At 38.8% G+C, this 15,993-nt stretch overlaps 1 protein-coding gene across 1 annotated transcript in view; it reads right to left on the bottom strand.

Annotated features, from left to right (window-relative positions):
• Nucleotides 1–10,842, bottom strand: part of LOC103148814 (serine/threonine-protein kinase pdik1l) — an 11,653-nt gene extending 811 nt beyond the window's left edge. The window contains exons 1-4 of the mRNA XM_007567755.2: nt 10,747–10,842; nt 10,300–10,608; nt 9,203–9,979; nt 5,277–5,502 (exon numbers count right to left, since the gene is read on the bottom strand). Coding sequence (XP_007567817.1) covers nt 5,277–5,502; nt 9,203–9,964 — 988 coding nt within the window. The 5' untranslated portion in view covers nt 9,965–9,979; nt 10,300–10,608; nt 10,747–10,842. The remainder of the gene's footprint in view (nt 1–5,276; nt 5,503–9,202; nt 9,980–10,299; nt 10,609–10,746) is intronic.
• Nucleotides 10,843–15,993: the final 5,151 nt, after the last annotated feature.

The raw sequence follows: 15,993 nt of genomic DNA on the forward strand, positions 1-15,993 counted from the left end.
ATATATACACACACACACACACACACACATATATAAAAAAAAATTATTTTGTTGTGCTTTCTTGCACAATGACAAAGGAATAATGATAAATACAAGCTATGTCTCCTTAAATGACAGACTGCTGCATCGTCAGTGTGCAAAGGAGCGTTTATCGTAGATCCTTCCTTTCAAAGCTGGAAGACTTCATAATCATCACTGCTCCCAAAAAAAATCTCAGTAAGTCTCAACTCTGCTGTGTTTGCTGGGGTTTTTTCCCCCCTTCATTTCTTGTAGGTAGTTACTTTAAAATTTATTCACCCCTTTAGATATTTTATACTTTTTGTTTGTCATAAATGAATGGTGATCAAAGCATTTTCCTTTTCTTTTAGTCAACAGCTGAAGTCTGTGTTTTCAAGGCAAAGCCTCCATAGATATATATTTTTCAGAGAACTGCTGCCCTGGATTATGAGGAGTCTACTTGTTTTTTGATAGTTTAAATACACCCAGTACCATAGCCAAAATTCCCAAATAAATGGATGCTGCCAAGGCATTGTTAAAGCAAAACAAAACAAATAAAAACCCCTCAAATGAGCAATCATTAGCACTGAAGACTTAACCAAATTAAATTTTAAGTCTAAAATTAAGATTGAAAAGACTTTGGATGATTTTAAGCAGAAATACTGTTTTTACATCGGATTGTGTTGTTTCCAGACAGACCTCATAAACTAATGAAAAAAATCAAAACCCTGGCGATCCATTTTAGATTTCCCAAGACTACAGCCATAGTAACATAGAAAAAAACTGAAGTGTAACAAGAAAAAGCTGTTTATTTTTTTGAATTGTAATACTTTCATGTTCAGACAGAGCAGAGAAGCATTTATCAAAGAGCCAAAAGGTGTTTCATTATATATAACATCAAAAGAAGAAATGTTTCTGGCAGCAGGGAGGCAGTTCTTTGTCAATATCCAATCATATTTGATCTTGTACTTACAAAAATCAATAGGATTCATTTCACAGTTATGTCAATATGACTCAATCATACTTTGCTGTGATCACATGTGACTTTACACAGCGGGTGTCTGTGAGATCTGGGTCACTTGTTTGGGAAAAGGCCAGCACTGGAACTCACACTGAACATTTTCCCATTTTGTCCCATTATAACCACACAGCTCAGCGTCGTGAAGTTGAAGATGTAAAGGAGTTTAATGCAGAGTGAAGTTAGAGAATGAGAAACCAAGCTTTGTTTTTCATTTTAAGATTTTTTAAAAGGTTTTTCTACCCAATGTAACAAGAAAATAGCTGCTTTTCCATTTATAAATCATTTTTTATGAATTTGACAAGTTTCCATTGAGCAAATATATTTTTGAAATTCCAAGTTTTTTTGCTAAAAATTTGTTGCACTAGGATTAGATGGGTTCTGTTGGTCATATCGAAATTAGAAAGCTGCAACTGAAACACATTGTTCGCGTCGTACGAGTCACATGATCAACAACCGGATGTTACTACCAGCGGGAAAAAGACGAAGAAGTCGATGACAGGAAGTGGTCGGAGGATGGTGGTGTGGTGAGTTTAATGATTTATCGCGTGACCAAACTTATTCACATGTGACTGCAGTTACGTTTCGGATTTAGTGGAAACACCGCCATCACGAAATTGTGTTTCTCCAACATTAGCGGAATCTCAACAAAGTTTTGCGCACTTTTGTATTGGAAGCACAGCTAGTGGCCAAGAGATAAAACCCATAAAATAGAACTTCAAGGGGTGTGAATACTCTACTTTTGTTAATCCGCTAGAAGAACTTGAGCAAACTCCCTCTTTTTAATTTTTTCCCCTGTATAAAGCAAAACAAACTTCTTGCTCTTAGCAGTAGATAAGGTAAGACTAATAACTTGAATTGCTCATTTGTCATGGAGTTTGGAGTTTGTCTGTACAACGTTGATTAAGTGACAAAAATCTGTAGATTAATGAAGATTAAAACAAGCGCCATTTGCATCGCCAAAACATACCCGTTTCGAAAATGAAGGTAGATTATCCATGAGGGTAATTAAGAAGGCATCAACTGGTGCTTAATCACAGGGTTAACACTTCTGAGCAGTACAGTTGTTCCAGTCTTTCAACTGGGTTTTAATCACCAAAAATGAATCCAATGCCAGACGCCGGATGTGAAGTGTTCTGGTTCTCTGTGTAAAGTCAGTTATTTAATTAACTGAGGTCTAAGGGAACAAAAACCTGAGGTTGTTTAGGTTTTTAAGCAGGTTCCACCCACTATTGTGTCGTCAAATAAATTGTGCATTTAGAGAAAGAATGAAACTATGTTAATGGACCTTTTTATATGACCATTAGAGTTCTTTAAAAAAGAAAGAAAGAAAGAAAAAGGAAAATAGGCCATAAAAATGGCCACTCTTTCTGCGCTTGAAAGCCTGTATTAGTGTTTCTACTGAGGCTAAAAATAAAACTTTGTCTTTGGACTTTTGTGCTGCTTAGAGTTTGAAGAGGAAAACTGTTTGATTTTCTTCTTTTGAATCTAACTTAAGCTTTGAATGATCACAAACCATAGCAATAAACACTAAAAGTATATATTTTTTGTGGTTTTAGGTATTATTTTTTCAACCAAGTACTTTACACATTAGCAGGAGTTAATTGTGTTCCCCAATAGGAATGGGCCAACATGAGATTCTCACAGGAATCTCACGTTGGTCAGTCATAAGATGCCAATTTGAGTCACAATTTAAACTGAAATCAGGTATGTAATATGATTTCATAAAGCATTTACAGACAGATATCACCAGATTGAACTAGTGGTATAACATGGTTGTCCAACAAGGGTTACCAATACCTTAGTAAAACTATATCCAAGGTTCCTACATGTAGATTTAGGAGTAAAGGACATGAAGGAATGAGAGTTTCCATAGATCAAGATAATCCTGGAAAAAATTAAGGTTTCTTGCCTTTTCTTCAATAAGTGAAGAACGTTAGAGTATCTTCTGCATAGTAATGATAGGAAAAGCACTCAAAATAAGCTGAAAATGATACATGTGCTACAGAAATAATAGGGATCAAATGCAAAACCTTGAGGTACACCACAGTGAAATGGATTAGTACACGACCTGTAATTAGAAACAGAAAGAAAAAACAAAGACTGATCATTCTAAACTCATATAGTAACCTCAAGTTAGTGAGAATTTAACAGAACTTCTGAATGTTTATCCAGTCATGTTCGCTTTTGTTTTGAAGTCTGAAGTTTTCCAGTTGGGTCAATCGAGTCTGTCGCAACAACAAATTTCGCTGGACGATAAAATTGTCCCAGAAATTATTGCGATAAATGATACTTTATTTTGAGACCATATTCAATTAATATAGTGATAATAATGGCTTATTAATGCAAGTGTACTCACTTAAATTTTTTTTATTGAATCTCTAAAGAATATTTAATCCTGAAACTGGGAAACATTTTTAGTAGCCAAAATAAATAAAACAATGGAAACAAGTCTTAATAAGCAAAACTGCATTTAAGAAAAGATCATCTTTTAGCTTACTTCGTACTGCCTGTCAAACGTTTGCAGCCAGCTTTTCAATGATTTTAAAGCATCTCTTTAGTGAAAAGGATTGCACTCATTTTACTTTATCATGCAATTAATTGATTTATTGCTTGCAGTGACAGGCTTCAGGTTGAAGGAATCAGGGTTACTCCTACCAAACAAATTTAAGATTTACTATGACCAAAGACTGTCAAATATCGGATCCAGATCCCATATTTTCTCCCAGCATACAAAAAAACAAACAAACAAACAAACAAACAAACAAAAAAAGCAGTCATATCTCTGTCTTCTCTGCATCGCCTCACTGACAGTATGGCTACAGGGGCTAATTCCACTTAGCCGTTTTAAAGCGTCTCCTGAGATCCGGTTCTTCCTGCGACAGCAGCCCCTTTTCACTCAGCTAAATGAAGCATCAGTGACTCAGGGAGGTCCGCAGGGGCTAAACTTCGAAGTAATGGTTCCACATTCCCCCCCCCCGGCACCGGCTCCGGCTGGAGCCGTTTTTTGAAAATAAAATGAGACATTTGTATTACGGCCATTTCATTACTCCGTGACAGCGGAGAGCGGAGGCAGAGCCGAGCCCGGCGCGCTGGGGCGTTAAGACGCGTCGCGGCTGCGCTGGGTTCTGACAGCACGACGGGACCGAGGGGGGCGGTTTGAAATCTCAGCGGCACACAGAAGATATACGGGAGGAAATTTCACTCATGATGAGCCTGACTGAGATTTGGGGAGCAGAATGCAGCGGCTGAGGAAAAGCCATGAAAAGTTTTGTTTGTAAAGATATAGCATCCAAATAACTGACAGCTAATGTGACTTCATGACAGTTTTATGATAATAATACTATGAAAGTAGTACACCGTTTTAAAGAGCGGGAACTTTTAATCATTTTGACAAGAAATAAATAAACCAGAAGAGTACAAAACAAAAAAAATAAACGACTCGCACTCCAGTTTCTCTGAACATAACTGAAAGAAGCTTGTAGCCTAGTGCTGTCATCATGTTTTTAAAATTAAGTCGAGGCAGATCTGACCCATAATGCATGGCGAGACCTGCATTGTTGGCTCCTCCCACATTTAGCGGCAACCAAACTACAGACTGGGATAATAAATTATAGCTTTTTTTTCTAAACCCAGTTCCTTAAGAGCAACTGCCTGGAAAAACACAAACAAGGACAAAGCTGTAGGCAGAAGGTAAGGTCATTTTATTTATATAACACATTTTCAGCAGTTGTGTATATGGGGGACATATATAACTGAACTAAAAATGAAAAAGCTTTAGCTCACTAATGTAGCCAGAGACTGTTGTCTACATTAATAAAGGAGCAATGTAGTGACAACTTCCTGAAAGCAGAGTTTCTTAAAGAAACAGAAGCCCAATTTCAAGATGTTAAATTACAAAGTAAAATTTCAAAAGTCATATTTAATATATGTATATATTTTTACAACTGAAGTTAAAACAGTTGATTGTGTTATGAAATGGCATAAGTGCCTGGGAAACACAGAACTTCCCCTTACATGCAGTCTGTAGGATGGACGGCTGGAGCAGGAGCTGTTGGCTTGTGTTATGAACTCCGGCTGCTATAATCCATAAACAAGTAGATAGTAGAAATCATCATTCATCTCTTTGCCATTTAGGTGGGACTGCACCTTTCCATGGATGATGAATGTATGATGTATAGCATCTGACATTTTTAATATGCGGCAGTTTGTTTAATCAAACCTGATTCGGGGTGATGCGTCACCAACCCCAGACACTCACCCAGCTGCTCCTGCGTCGTCCCCTCCTCCACGAAGGTGATCCTCTCCAGGACGGCCCAGAACATCACGCCCAGGGAGAAGATGTCTGCCTGGGCCGTGTAGCTCAGCCCACCCCACACCTCGGGGGCCATGTAGAAGTCAGAGCCGCACGTGGACGAGAAGTGCTGCCGGCACTGCTCGCCGTTCGCCACGGCGCCGCTCATCTTGCTCAGGCCGAAATCTGCCACCTTGATGAGATTTGTTGCAGACAGATGTAGAAAAAATGAAAAGAAAGGGAGGGAAAAAACAATGTGTTTGACATTTGAGATGAGTTCTGCAGGAAGTGCAATGTGAGAGGAGTCATGTTTGAACTGATGCCTTGTTTTCTGCCACATTGGCTGCCAGAGAAACCAGAGACAGTACAGTTTAAAGGGGCACTGTTATATGTTTTCCAGGCAATGTGTGTTATAAAAATGGCACTGCCAATTAACTATGTCAACCTCAGTTGTTATAAAAATGTTATACCTGTATATATACAAAATATCACTTAAAATTTTTTTACTTCCTGATTCAGAGCCTAGAAATTGGGTCTGTGACTCTTTAAGAAGCTCCTGCTCTTTATGAAGCTCCACTTTCAGGAAGTCTTCACAATATGGCTCCTCTATTAACCCTTTAACAACGTTTTTTTTTTTTTTTTTACCAACGTTGCACTGAGAAGTATCTTGCCGATGCTCAGTTCCACCAGGTGTTCGCTAATTGCAGCTGGCTAGTCTGAAGGAGCTGAGTGGGGGAGTCACAGGAGAGGGTTGCTCTGTGAGGCAGAAGCTTGGAAACTGCAGCGAAGAGGAGGAGCTACACCTGAAAGGTGGAACTAGGTACACCCAAATGTTTTGCACAGCTCAATGGTTGCCATGGGAGATTAAAGGATTCCTTTAACATGCATGAAAGAATCAAAACAAATCTCCAGGTATGTTTTTGATGAAGGAACAACATTATAACATGATGTAAGGCTCAAAAAAGTCGATTTTACATGGTACTGCACCTTTAAAGCTGGGATTTGTGTGTGACTGGAAGAGAGCGGTACATGCAGTGACCCCGGTGTGTGTGTGGGGGGGGGAGGAGGAGGGGGGGCAAGATCAATACCAACAATCAAAACATAAACGACAAGTCAGAGCAAACCACCTATGAAGCCTGCTGGTAATCACTGATCAATATTTCAGACTGACCACGCGTCCCCCCCGCCACCCCCCAGTTCTCTGGGTTCAATCAATTCAGTTCAGCAAATCACTGAGACAAAGAAACGTGCAAAAGTCTTCATTCAAGACCATTTCTTCTGCTTCACCGAGTCCAGACTTTTTAAGAGTAAATGTCTAACATCAAGCTTTCTGAAGGGCTGGCACAGATTCTCCCCTCGTAACAAATTAATTCTACAATTTGTTTGCTCTTCTGTCTAAATCTACTAATTATTCAGCTGTTAAAGTCATGATTATAAACTCAAGGGTGATGGATTTCTAATATCCTGCATCAGTTGTTTGGATTTTTTTTTTCTCTGATTAACAGAAAACACACTTTAAGCTAGAATTCATCTCTTATAGTTTGCTCTTAAAGAGTCTGGCTTTTAATTATTTACTTATTTTAGAGCAGGCAGCGTAGAAATGCAAAGGACTGGAGAGAAAATGAGACGAGTCTACATGATAAAATTAAGTATTTAGGAGGGATTGAAAACATTGAGCACGATAATATCCTTACAAAAAGTGTACATATTTCCTAAACCTTCTTCGTTTTGCCACATTAACAATCACTAATTGCACACATAGTCATATTATACAATAGAAAATGATGCGTCTGAAACTGGATTCTGCCTCCATGACCAACTTTGGTCTCTGCTAAAGAAAAGCATCCCCACAGCATGCTGCTGCCACCACCATGTGTTACAGTTTGGATGGTGTGTTCAGGGTGAAATGCGATGTTACTTTTCTACCGCACTGACTTGAATGTAGAAAAAAAAAAGTTCTTCCACAAAAGTGAAAATTTGTGTTTGTAATGTGATTAAAAAAAAGTAAGGGACATGAACTTTTTTCACTTTTGCAAGGTGGTGTGGTTAAAAATGGATAACAGTTTTACAGATATTACTCCAACTTTTTTTTTACATCATCATTCCTCCTGGAGAATCAATGCATCGATTCTCCAGGAGTTTGCTCGTCCGTTTTTCTTACTGAACGCCAAACATGCCGAAGTTTCAACTCAAATGCTTCATTACTCTTAATAGGTTTTATTGAATATCTCTGGCTTTGATGACCGATGATGGACCCTCACCTCGGGGAAACTCTGAAGGACATTTTTCACTGGCCCTGATGGTTTACAGATCAAGCGATTAGTTGAGGAGTGGCAGGATAATCATAATCAAGACAAACTGCTAATTGCGCCTCTTACCAAGAATGCTAAACCCGACACAAGAACACACAGAGTGGCCTTTCCAAGACGGATGTCTGAGACGATGGTTTGCTCAAGAAAGAGTGTTTTTGTAGCTGATTAATTAAGGAGTTTGTTTTGGGGTTTTTTTTAAAAAAAGAATGTTTCTGAGCGTTAGGCTCAGTATTTTTTTCAGTACGTCTTACTCAATTCAAACAATTGGACCATTTGTGTATCTTTACCTATAGAACCTTTTCACATTTTAACGCTTTAATCTGAGAAGCAGCTGAGAGAACTGTGAGGAAACTGCTGAAAGCCCCCCAAGCGTTCCCGTTTTTCCAGTCTGCCTCAAGCTATATGTGGTGGAAAACTAATTCGTCACATCAACCTGAACAATCCCCATGGTAATCTGGGGAATGCCTCACATCAAAACATATCAACGTACTAACATGGACCAGTCAAAGTCCCGACTCAAAACTGAGAATTTGTAGCAACGCTAATGTTTAAAGAGACTCCATCACATTAAAATAACCTGAGTTAAACATCAAATTTGAACAGTGTTGCATTTCCTAAAAACTACTAGATTTCGAGAAGACATTGTAATGACTAAGTCTGTCACAATAACTGAATTAATTACATGATATAATAAAATGAGCTCCATAATTTGCATTTAGGATGAGGATGATTAGCATTGTCTGAAGTGCAAATTTTGCTTATGAATGTTGTCCAGTCAACAGGCAATACATTTGCACTCCACCCATGATTGACACCAAAAAGCTAGCTTTTTTTTTTTTGCTAACTGACATTTTTGCTAGCAAAAAGCTAGTTTTAAGGTTTTCTGTTACAATACAGTTAACAGCTAGCTTTAAAGCTAAATAGTCCTGCCTGAACTAAATTTAAGACCTGTGATTAATGTATTTAAGGCCAAACTATTTTTTTTATTTAAGATATTTTAAGGCTTTAATTTTAGATGTATGAATTCAAGATTTGAAGGACGTCTGAACACGTTGGTTTTATTTATTATTATTTTGGTCAGTGATTCACATGTATTTAAGGCCCACCTTCATACTTTTTAAATCAGTCTAGGTAGGCCTTAATTTTACATGAAATTAAGACTTTCTAAGGATGGGCAGACACCCTGGTTTTATTTAACATTTTTGGTCATTTTATTTACTTATATTGGATATTTAAAATATCTTCCAGTTCCAGTTTTAAGTGTTCCTTACAAAATTAAAGTTTAATGATCTCTGGGAGTTCAAACTGGTATTGTTATACCATTACCACTATTACTAGAAAATTGTCTGAAACTCCTTCAAAGTCGCTGTAACACAGACCTCTACAGGAGACGCTTCCTGCCCACAGCAATCACCATCTAAAACTCTTTGACGAATCTTGAATAATTTGAGTTATAACAATTAATTTTCCCCTTGGGATCAATAAAGTACTTTTGAATTAAGAGAACAAACAATACCATCATGTATCGCAGTAAGTTCCGGAAATCTATGATCACGAAAGACCACAAATTGATGACCTGACCTTGATAACGGGGCCTTTGGGCGTCACGCAGACCAGGACGTTGTCCGGCTTCAGGTCTCGGTGGGTGATGCCCAATGCATGCAGGAAGGCCACGGCGCTGCAGAGTTGCAGCACCACGCTGTGGTTGCGGTCAGCGTCCGGGGGTCTGGAGAGCAGGTACTGATTCAGGTCACCTCCATCACAGTACTCCATGACCAGCCACAGGGCCAGGCAGCGCAGAGATCCAGCCTGCTCCACTTCCTCCTCATCCTCCTCCTCCAACTCTCTCTGGGCTGACCTCTTCATGGCTCGGCTCGGAGGTCGCTGCGGGGTCAAGGAATCAGAACCAGTCGATTTCCTCCCCTCCTCAGATTTTTTTCTACCCAGCACCGTGTTGGTTTTGTCCTGAAGTCTGGAAGCAGAGTTCGTCCTCCTTGGGGTGTTCGACAAGGTCTTGCTTCTACGACCTTTCTGCGGGTTCACCACACTCCCCTTGAGCACAGACTCCACAAGTCGCAGGGGGAGTTTTCCAGGTTTGAGGGGCTTCAGGCTCCTGGATCCGGTCTGAAGGAGGCAGCTGTGCAGAGCGATAACGTTGACATGGTTCTTGGCGGTGGCTCTCATGGCCCACAGCTCCTGCAGGTAGAGCTCAATGCATTCTGGGTTGCTGCAGGGCAGCCGTTTAATAGCCACCCTGTGTCCCGTTTTGGCCATGTGGCCCTCAAACACAACACCATAGCTGCCCCTACCCACCTCCCTGTCCAAGGTGTACAACTCCTCCATGTTTCAGCAAGCAGCCTGACATCAAGAAGAAACAGAACAACTCATGTTAGGTTGACAAGAAACGACTTAACGACTTTTTACTTTATTTAGCTATAAAACACACCTGAAACGACATAAAGAGCGACCAAACATCTAAAATAGCCTCAAACTATGACATTACGCTAAGGTGAAAACCAAAACAAATCTCTTTAAACTTTTTTAAAGTTAGTAGGAAAGAAATTGAAAGTATAAACTGTGATTTTAACATTTCAGTTCAACTTCCTGACGTGTTTAACACAGCGCTGTCAAAACGGGAAGCGTTTCTACCTTTTTTTTTTTTATCATTTCCGACTTACCCACACGGCCGCAGTTGGTCTTAGAAACTCCAAAAACGTAGCCGATATAATTTACAGGGTGTCCCAAGCAACATTAATCCGCATTAGTTTCGGTTTAATCCTCAATGATCAACCGAAATGAAGATGAAAAAACCAAACTGAAGAAACAAACAAGAAAAACTTCCGAGTTCTCATTCAGAACGTCCCGCTTTGCTTCAACGTCTACTGTGATTGGCTGCTTAACTCCGATCGTGAGTTCTGATTGGCTATCATTCGAACTCTCGAGGCCACATATACGCAGCAATCCTATTGGTCACAGACTGCTTCTGTCTGTAAACACATGAAGATGCAACATAATAAAAGACTTTATAGTTTCATATATATATATATATATATATATTAGTACATTACGAAAACATATTCAAACACATTATGTAGTTATGAAGTGGAAATAAATAGAATGAATACCGTTAAATGTGACGCAGGTTTCAAGCACAAAACCCGTTTACCTTTAAATATTGACTTCCGGCGCGTCCTCAACTAAACTCAGAAGTCTCTCCGTTTCCGGAGAGACTTCTGCGTTTCCGATACATTAATAGATTTCATTATACTCCAGTTTCATTTCAGAAATAAATGTAAAAAAATATTAAGTTTTCTTAACGATATACTATTTCTTTTTGTCGGCGTGCCAGTTTGATGTATGGCGCACACTGAAGCCTCAATAGAAGATCTATATTCTGAAATCGAAGGGTTTCATAGCCTTTGGTGTTGCTTAGACCATCAGCGTAGCTCTCTGCTGAGATTGCAATAATACAACCTTAAGCCAACTAAACATGTCTTTCATTGTTTAAGAAGAATGTTATTGTTTGAATCAACTTGGTAGTGCCTGTCTTTTAAAACAGAACTGTGATTTATAACTTTGCTGCATCGGGAGACAGATGTTTGAAGTTTTGTCATTTTACACTGCAAAACGAAAGTCTATCAGACCAAAAAACTTTTGATTATGGATCCTTTTCTTTTCTTTTCTTTTTTTTTCCTTTTTTGCTTGATGAAGAGGGTGCCTGCAAACCCTAACGAGCTGCTGCACCTGCATGGCTGATTGGCAGGGGGGAAATGCCATAACATGAGAGCAATAGAACAATGGAAGAAATTATTAAATGGTAAATCAAACCTTCAAGTGTGCCAGAGATATTTGTTTCCAGTCGACTCAGCTGTGGCCAAAAGTTTGAAGAATGTACAAACAAAATGCAACGCGGAAACTTCTAGATCATGAGAAATATAGTCTGGGAAGCACATAGCAGAACATTCTTCACAAGAACCGGAATGCAAATGCACAGATCTGAGTCAAAGTGAAAGAAATCGACTGAAGGAAATGTAATTTGTGAACCAAAAAAAAAGAAAAAAAAAGAAAGAAAAGAAAGGTAGTTTCAATGAAATGAAACAAAGAAAGATGACAGCCTGAAGAAAACATTGGGGATGAAGTTGTTTCTCAACACTTTGGCTTTGCCACCAAGGCACTGAAACGTTTCCATCAACTTCATAACAAGACCGGCAACGAGTCCAGATCTTAATCCAGCTGAGAATTTATGGCACAAACTGAAATAAGAATTGGGCTAGACTTAATTTCAGTTTCTTATTAAGCACTTTTCTCCTTGCTGTTTGCTTTTTGTACTTTAAGAATATGCTGTAAATTCCTTACTTTTTATTCCCACTTGTGAAAGTTTACATGTTTGATGTCCCTGTAAAAGCACCAGATAGTCTGTCTATCTAACATTTTTTGAGGGCCAAAACAAACAAACTTGAACATTTTATTTATTTATTTATTTATTTATTACGTTTAACTAGCTCAGCCATTGCCTTTCCATGCAGTGCTGCTCAATTTTCATCTCCCTTCACTTCTCCGTCTGGAATTTCTCCCATTAAGGTGAATTTTCTGATAGAATTTCAAACGGGCCAATCAGCGAACAGAAGCAGAAGTTGTGAATGACGACTTCGATTTTCTGCGCTGTTTTAGAACCTCTTCTCTGTGAGATGTTTGTAAAACAAGTTATGAAAGCGCTGTTGTGATGACTTCCTGAAGGCGGAGTTTCAGAAAGAGCAAACATTTCCTAAAGGGACAGAGGCCCAATTTAAGAGCACTAAATTACAAAGTCACATTTCTTTTAAGTAATTTCTGATACTTTAACAACTGAAGGTAACATAGTTGATTGCTAGTGCCTGGTTGAACACTATGTGCCGGGAAACAATTCTTCTTTCACTCACATTATTAGAGCTTGTGTTTTTCCTGCCGTAGAAAGGATTTCCATAAGTCTTCCTATTTGTTGATATATTCCATAAAATACCAATAAAACACATTTAAGTTCATGATTGGAACATGATAAAACACATAAGGAAAATTCAAGGCCTGTGGATACTTTTTCATGACGCGATGCCATTTCTTTGACATACAAAGAAAAAAAAAAGAAAAGAAAAGAAAAAAACACCCTAGGAGATTAGAGTATATCTCGCTAACAGCGAGAAGGATAAAACTCTCTCTGACTCAGTTCTGTTTGGACGGGGGAGGGGGGTTATCACAAAACAAAACACACTCACACACACATTGCGTAGCTGCTGTTTGGGGTACTGACTGTTATTTGGTGAAGAAACAACAACAAGGGCGATGACAGTTACCAGCACGTAGCGTAGCGTCGTGCGCGAGCCTAACAGGAAACGTCGTGATTCACCGAGCAGAGGGAGGCGGCTTTGATGAGTGCGCTGATGGGATCCGCGGCTTTTATCAGCACTGCCGGTTAGGAATACTCTTCATTACTTGAGGATGATGGAATCAGTCACACTTCACTTGCATTTTATCTCAAAGCAGATGCCCTTTATGCTATCATCATATCTCACTCGCTTTGAAAGCGTTCTTTTTCTTTTTTTTCTTTTTTTTGGTGGCAGATATATGGTAAAAGATCAGAAAGCTACTGAGCTGAGGAAGGAGAGTCAAAATTTGATTTAACTAACTGAAAAGAGATTTCACAGGTGCTGAAAAAAAAAGCTGTGGATGAGCTCAATGAGAATTATAGTTGTAATCACCTCTGTTTTCAGACTAATGGCGCTTTCTGTGGGGGCTTTGCATGCTAATCAAGTAGCGCGCCAATAGGAAGGGGCAAGAGTAATTATTTTCGTGATTGAGGTCAGAACCCTTGCGTTTAATCCCCAGGTCTATCCCGAGCTTCCTGGCACCGAACAGCAAACAGCAGTAAATATTTTCACAGAACAACGTGAAAACACTCACTTCCACAGCAGACTCTCTTAAAAACAGGGACTATCTTCCTCAGAAAGACACATTTCCATTAGAAAGACAAGCTTTCCACCGACATAATACTCGTATTAAGTTTGGGCTCTTGAATGTTTTTTTTAACATAAACTTCCAGATATTGGTAAATTATTATTGGTTTATTACGTATTTCCTCTAATCTACACAAGGTCAGAAGTATACATACAGATTTTGGTCAACATCAACAACATCTCCACGTACATTCTTGTTCACCCAACTTGGCTAAAACTGAACCAGACATTAGCCAGATAGAGTGAACCTTGACAACATAGTTGGGACTTATTTTATGGTCCGGCGACGAATTCAGGAGAGCGTTCGTTTCTACCGCCAGTTGGAGTCTAATTGGGAAGGTAGAGTTTAACCCAATCATCAACGTAGCTTCATGCTAGTGCCACAGCAAACAGGACACATCGACTGTGGCTGTGTTTCCATTACAATTGCACGCTAAACTTTGTCAATATTCCGCTACGTCCGAAAAGCGTACAATTTCTTAATTAAATAAGAAACAATTAAAATCAGACATGAATTATTTCGTTCACACAACAAGTCATTAAAAAACTTGTCAACTACTTCCTGTCATCGTCTTCTTCATGGTTTGCGCCAGTGAGTAACATCCGGTTGGTTACCGTTTTGGTAACACTTTATTTGAAGGGGGGTGAATAAGACTGACATGACACTGTCATAAACATGACATAACACGTCATGAACATGAATAAGCCTTCATGAATATTTATGACTGTTGTCATAAAGCGTCATTTGGTAAATTATGACACTTTTAATACAAAGTTGACATTATTCTAAATGTCTTTGTTATGACAACTTGTCATTAACCAAGAAATCATTACTGTTTAAACTTTACCTTTAATAACATAAAGTTACCTAATTTTTAAAGTACAATCAGTAATACTTTTATAACAAATTTATATCAGTAGTGATTTCTTGGTTAATGTCAAGTTGTCATAACAAAGACATTTTGAATAATGTCAACTTTGTATTAAAAGTGTCATAATTTACCGAATGACGCTTTATGACAACAGTCATAAATATTCATGAAGGCTTATTCATGTTCATGACAGGTGTTATGTCATGTTTATGACAGGTGTTATGTCATGTTTATGAAAGTGTCATGTCAGTCTTATTCACCCCCCTTCAAATAAAGTGTTACCAGTGTTTCCATTGCAGTTTTGCAAAATACACCAATTTTGATACGGGCAAAGAAGAAGAAGAATAAAAAAAACACCACCTCATCCTAGTGCCAAAACTTTTTATTGAAAAACATTTATTTTATTTTATAAATTTGATGTTTCCATTGAGCAAATTTATTTTACGAACGTCAAATTGCGCAATTACATGGTCGATAGAAACGCAGCTATTATTGTTCGAACTGAAGCCGGTTGTTCCAGTATAACCATACTGTACCATCTGGACCATGAATGGTGCTGTACGTGTTGGTCGTACTGACCAACATTATAAAAACTGTGAAAATTAGACATTGGTGTATGTACAGAATAAAAATTTTAAATTACATGACAAGAGTTGGTGATCCTAACTAACCCACAGGAAAAGTTGAATCTATCAGACAGCGAGGAGAAAAAATGGTTTTATTTATAGAGAGTGTGCAAAGGTCCGGTTTCAAATGTTTCTATGTGCCAGTGGAAAGGCGGAATGAAAAGGCAGGTTATGTAACAGGCTCCACATACACAGACATGATGCGCTGCAGTATGTCTTGCTGAACGCTTACACTCTGAAATAAAAGTTCCCCCAAAGTGCCGACTGGTTGACGCTGCAGTTTTCCCGAACCGAGGAGTAATTCTTCTTTTCTGTGAAATTGGCTTCTTCGGATGGAAATGTGGCCCTTCTTTCCTTGGAACAAAAAAAAAAAATCATTTTCTGTCCCGTTGTTAATAACAATCGGCTTTATCTTGACAGATGAAAGCCAGGGCGGTCCATAAACCACACTATGGATCGCTCGCTGAGTTTCACATCAGTGGATTTGATTGTGTGGCGGGGCTGTAAAACACATCAGCCGGATGAGAATGGAGAGGGGAACACGGGGCTCTCGGATGCGGCTGTCTGTTAAGAATTGCAGGAATTGTCAACAGGAAGCTCACGAGCCGTCAGCCGACCGTTTCTTAACCCGCTCCCCCATCAACGCAGTGAAAAAAAGAGAGAAAGCTTACTCTCTGGTTCACTTTGCTCTTTATTTTCATAAAGTCATTAATGTTAGAGGGAGGATTTTTTTCCAGTTTCGTGATCTATTATAGGAACAATTAAGTTCTGATTTAAGTATTTGTAGGTGATGATGTCTCATTATTGAAAACAGAAATCATTACAGGGAAATCTCTTGGGGCAGATGAAACAGAAGTTTGTATCTATGTTCTTTCTTAACAGTGAAA

This window comes from Poecilia formosa, unplaced genomic scaffold (assembly GCF_000485575.1).
Source record: "Poecilia formosa unplaced genomic scaffold, Poecilia_formosa-5.1.2 Scaffold213, whole genome shotgun sequence".
Taxonomy (NCBI): domain Eukaryota; kingdom Metazoa; phylum Chordata; class Actinopteri; order Cyprinodontiformes; family Poeciliidae; genus Poecilia; species Poecilia formosa.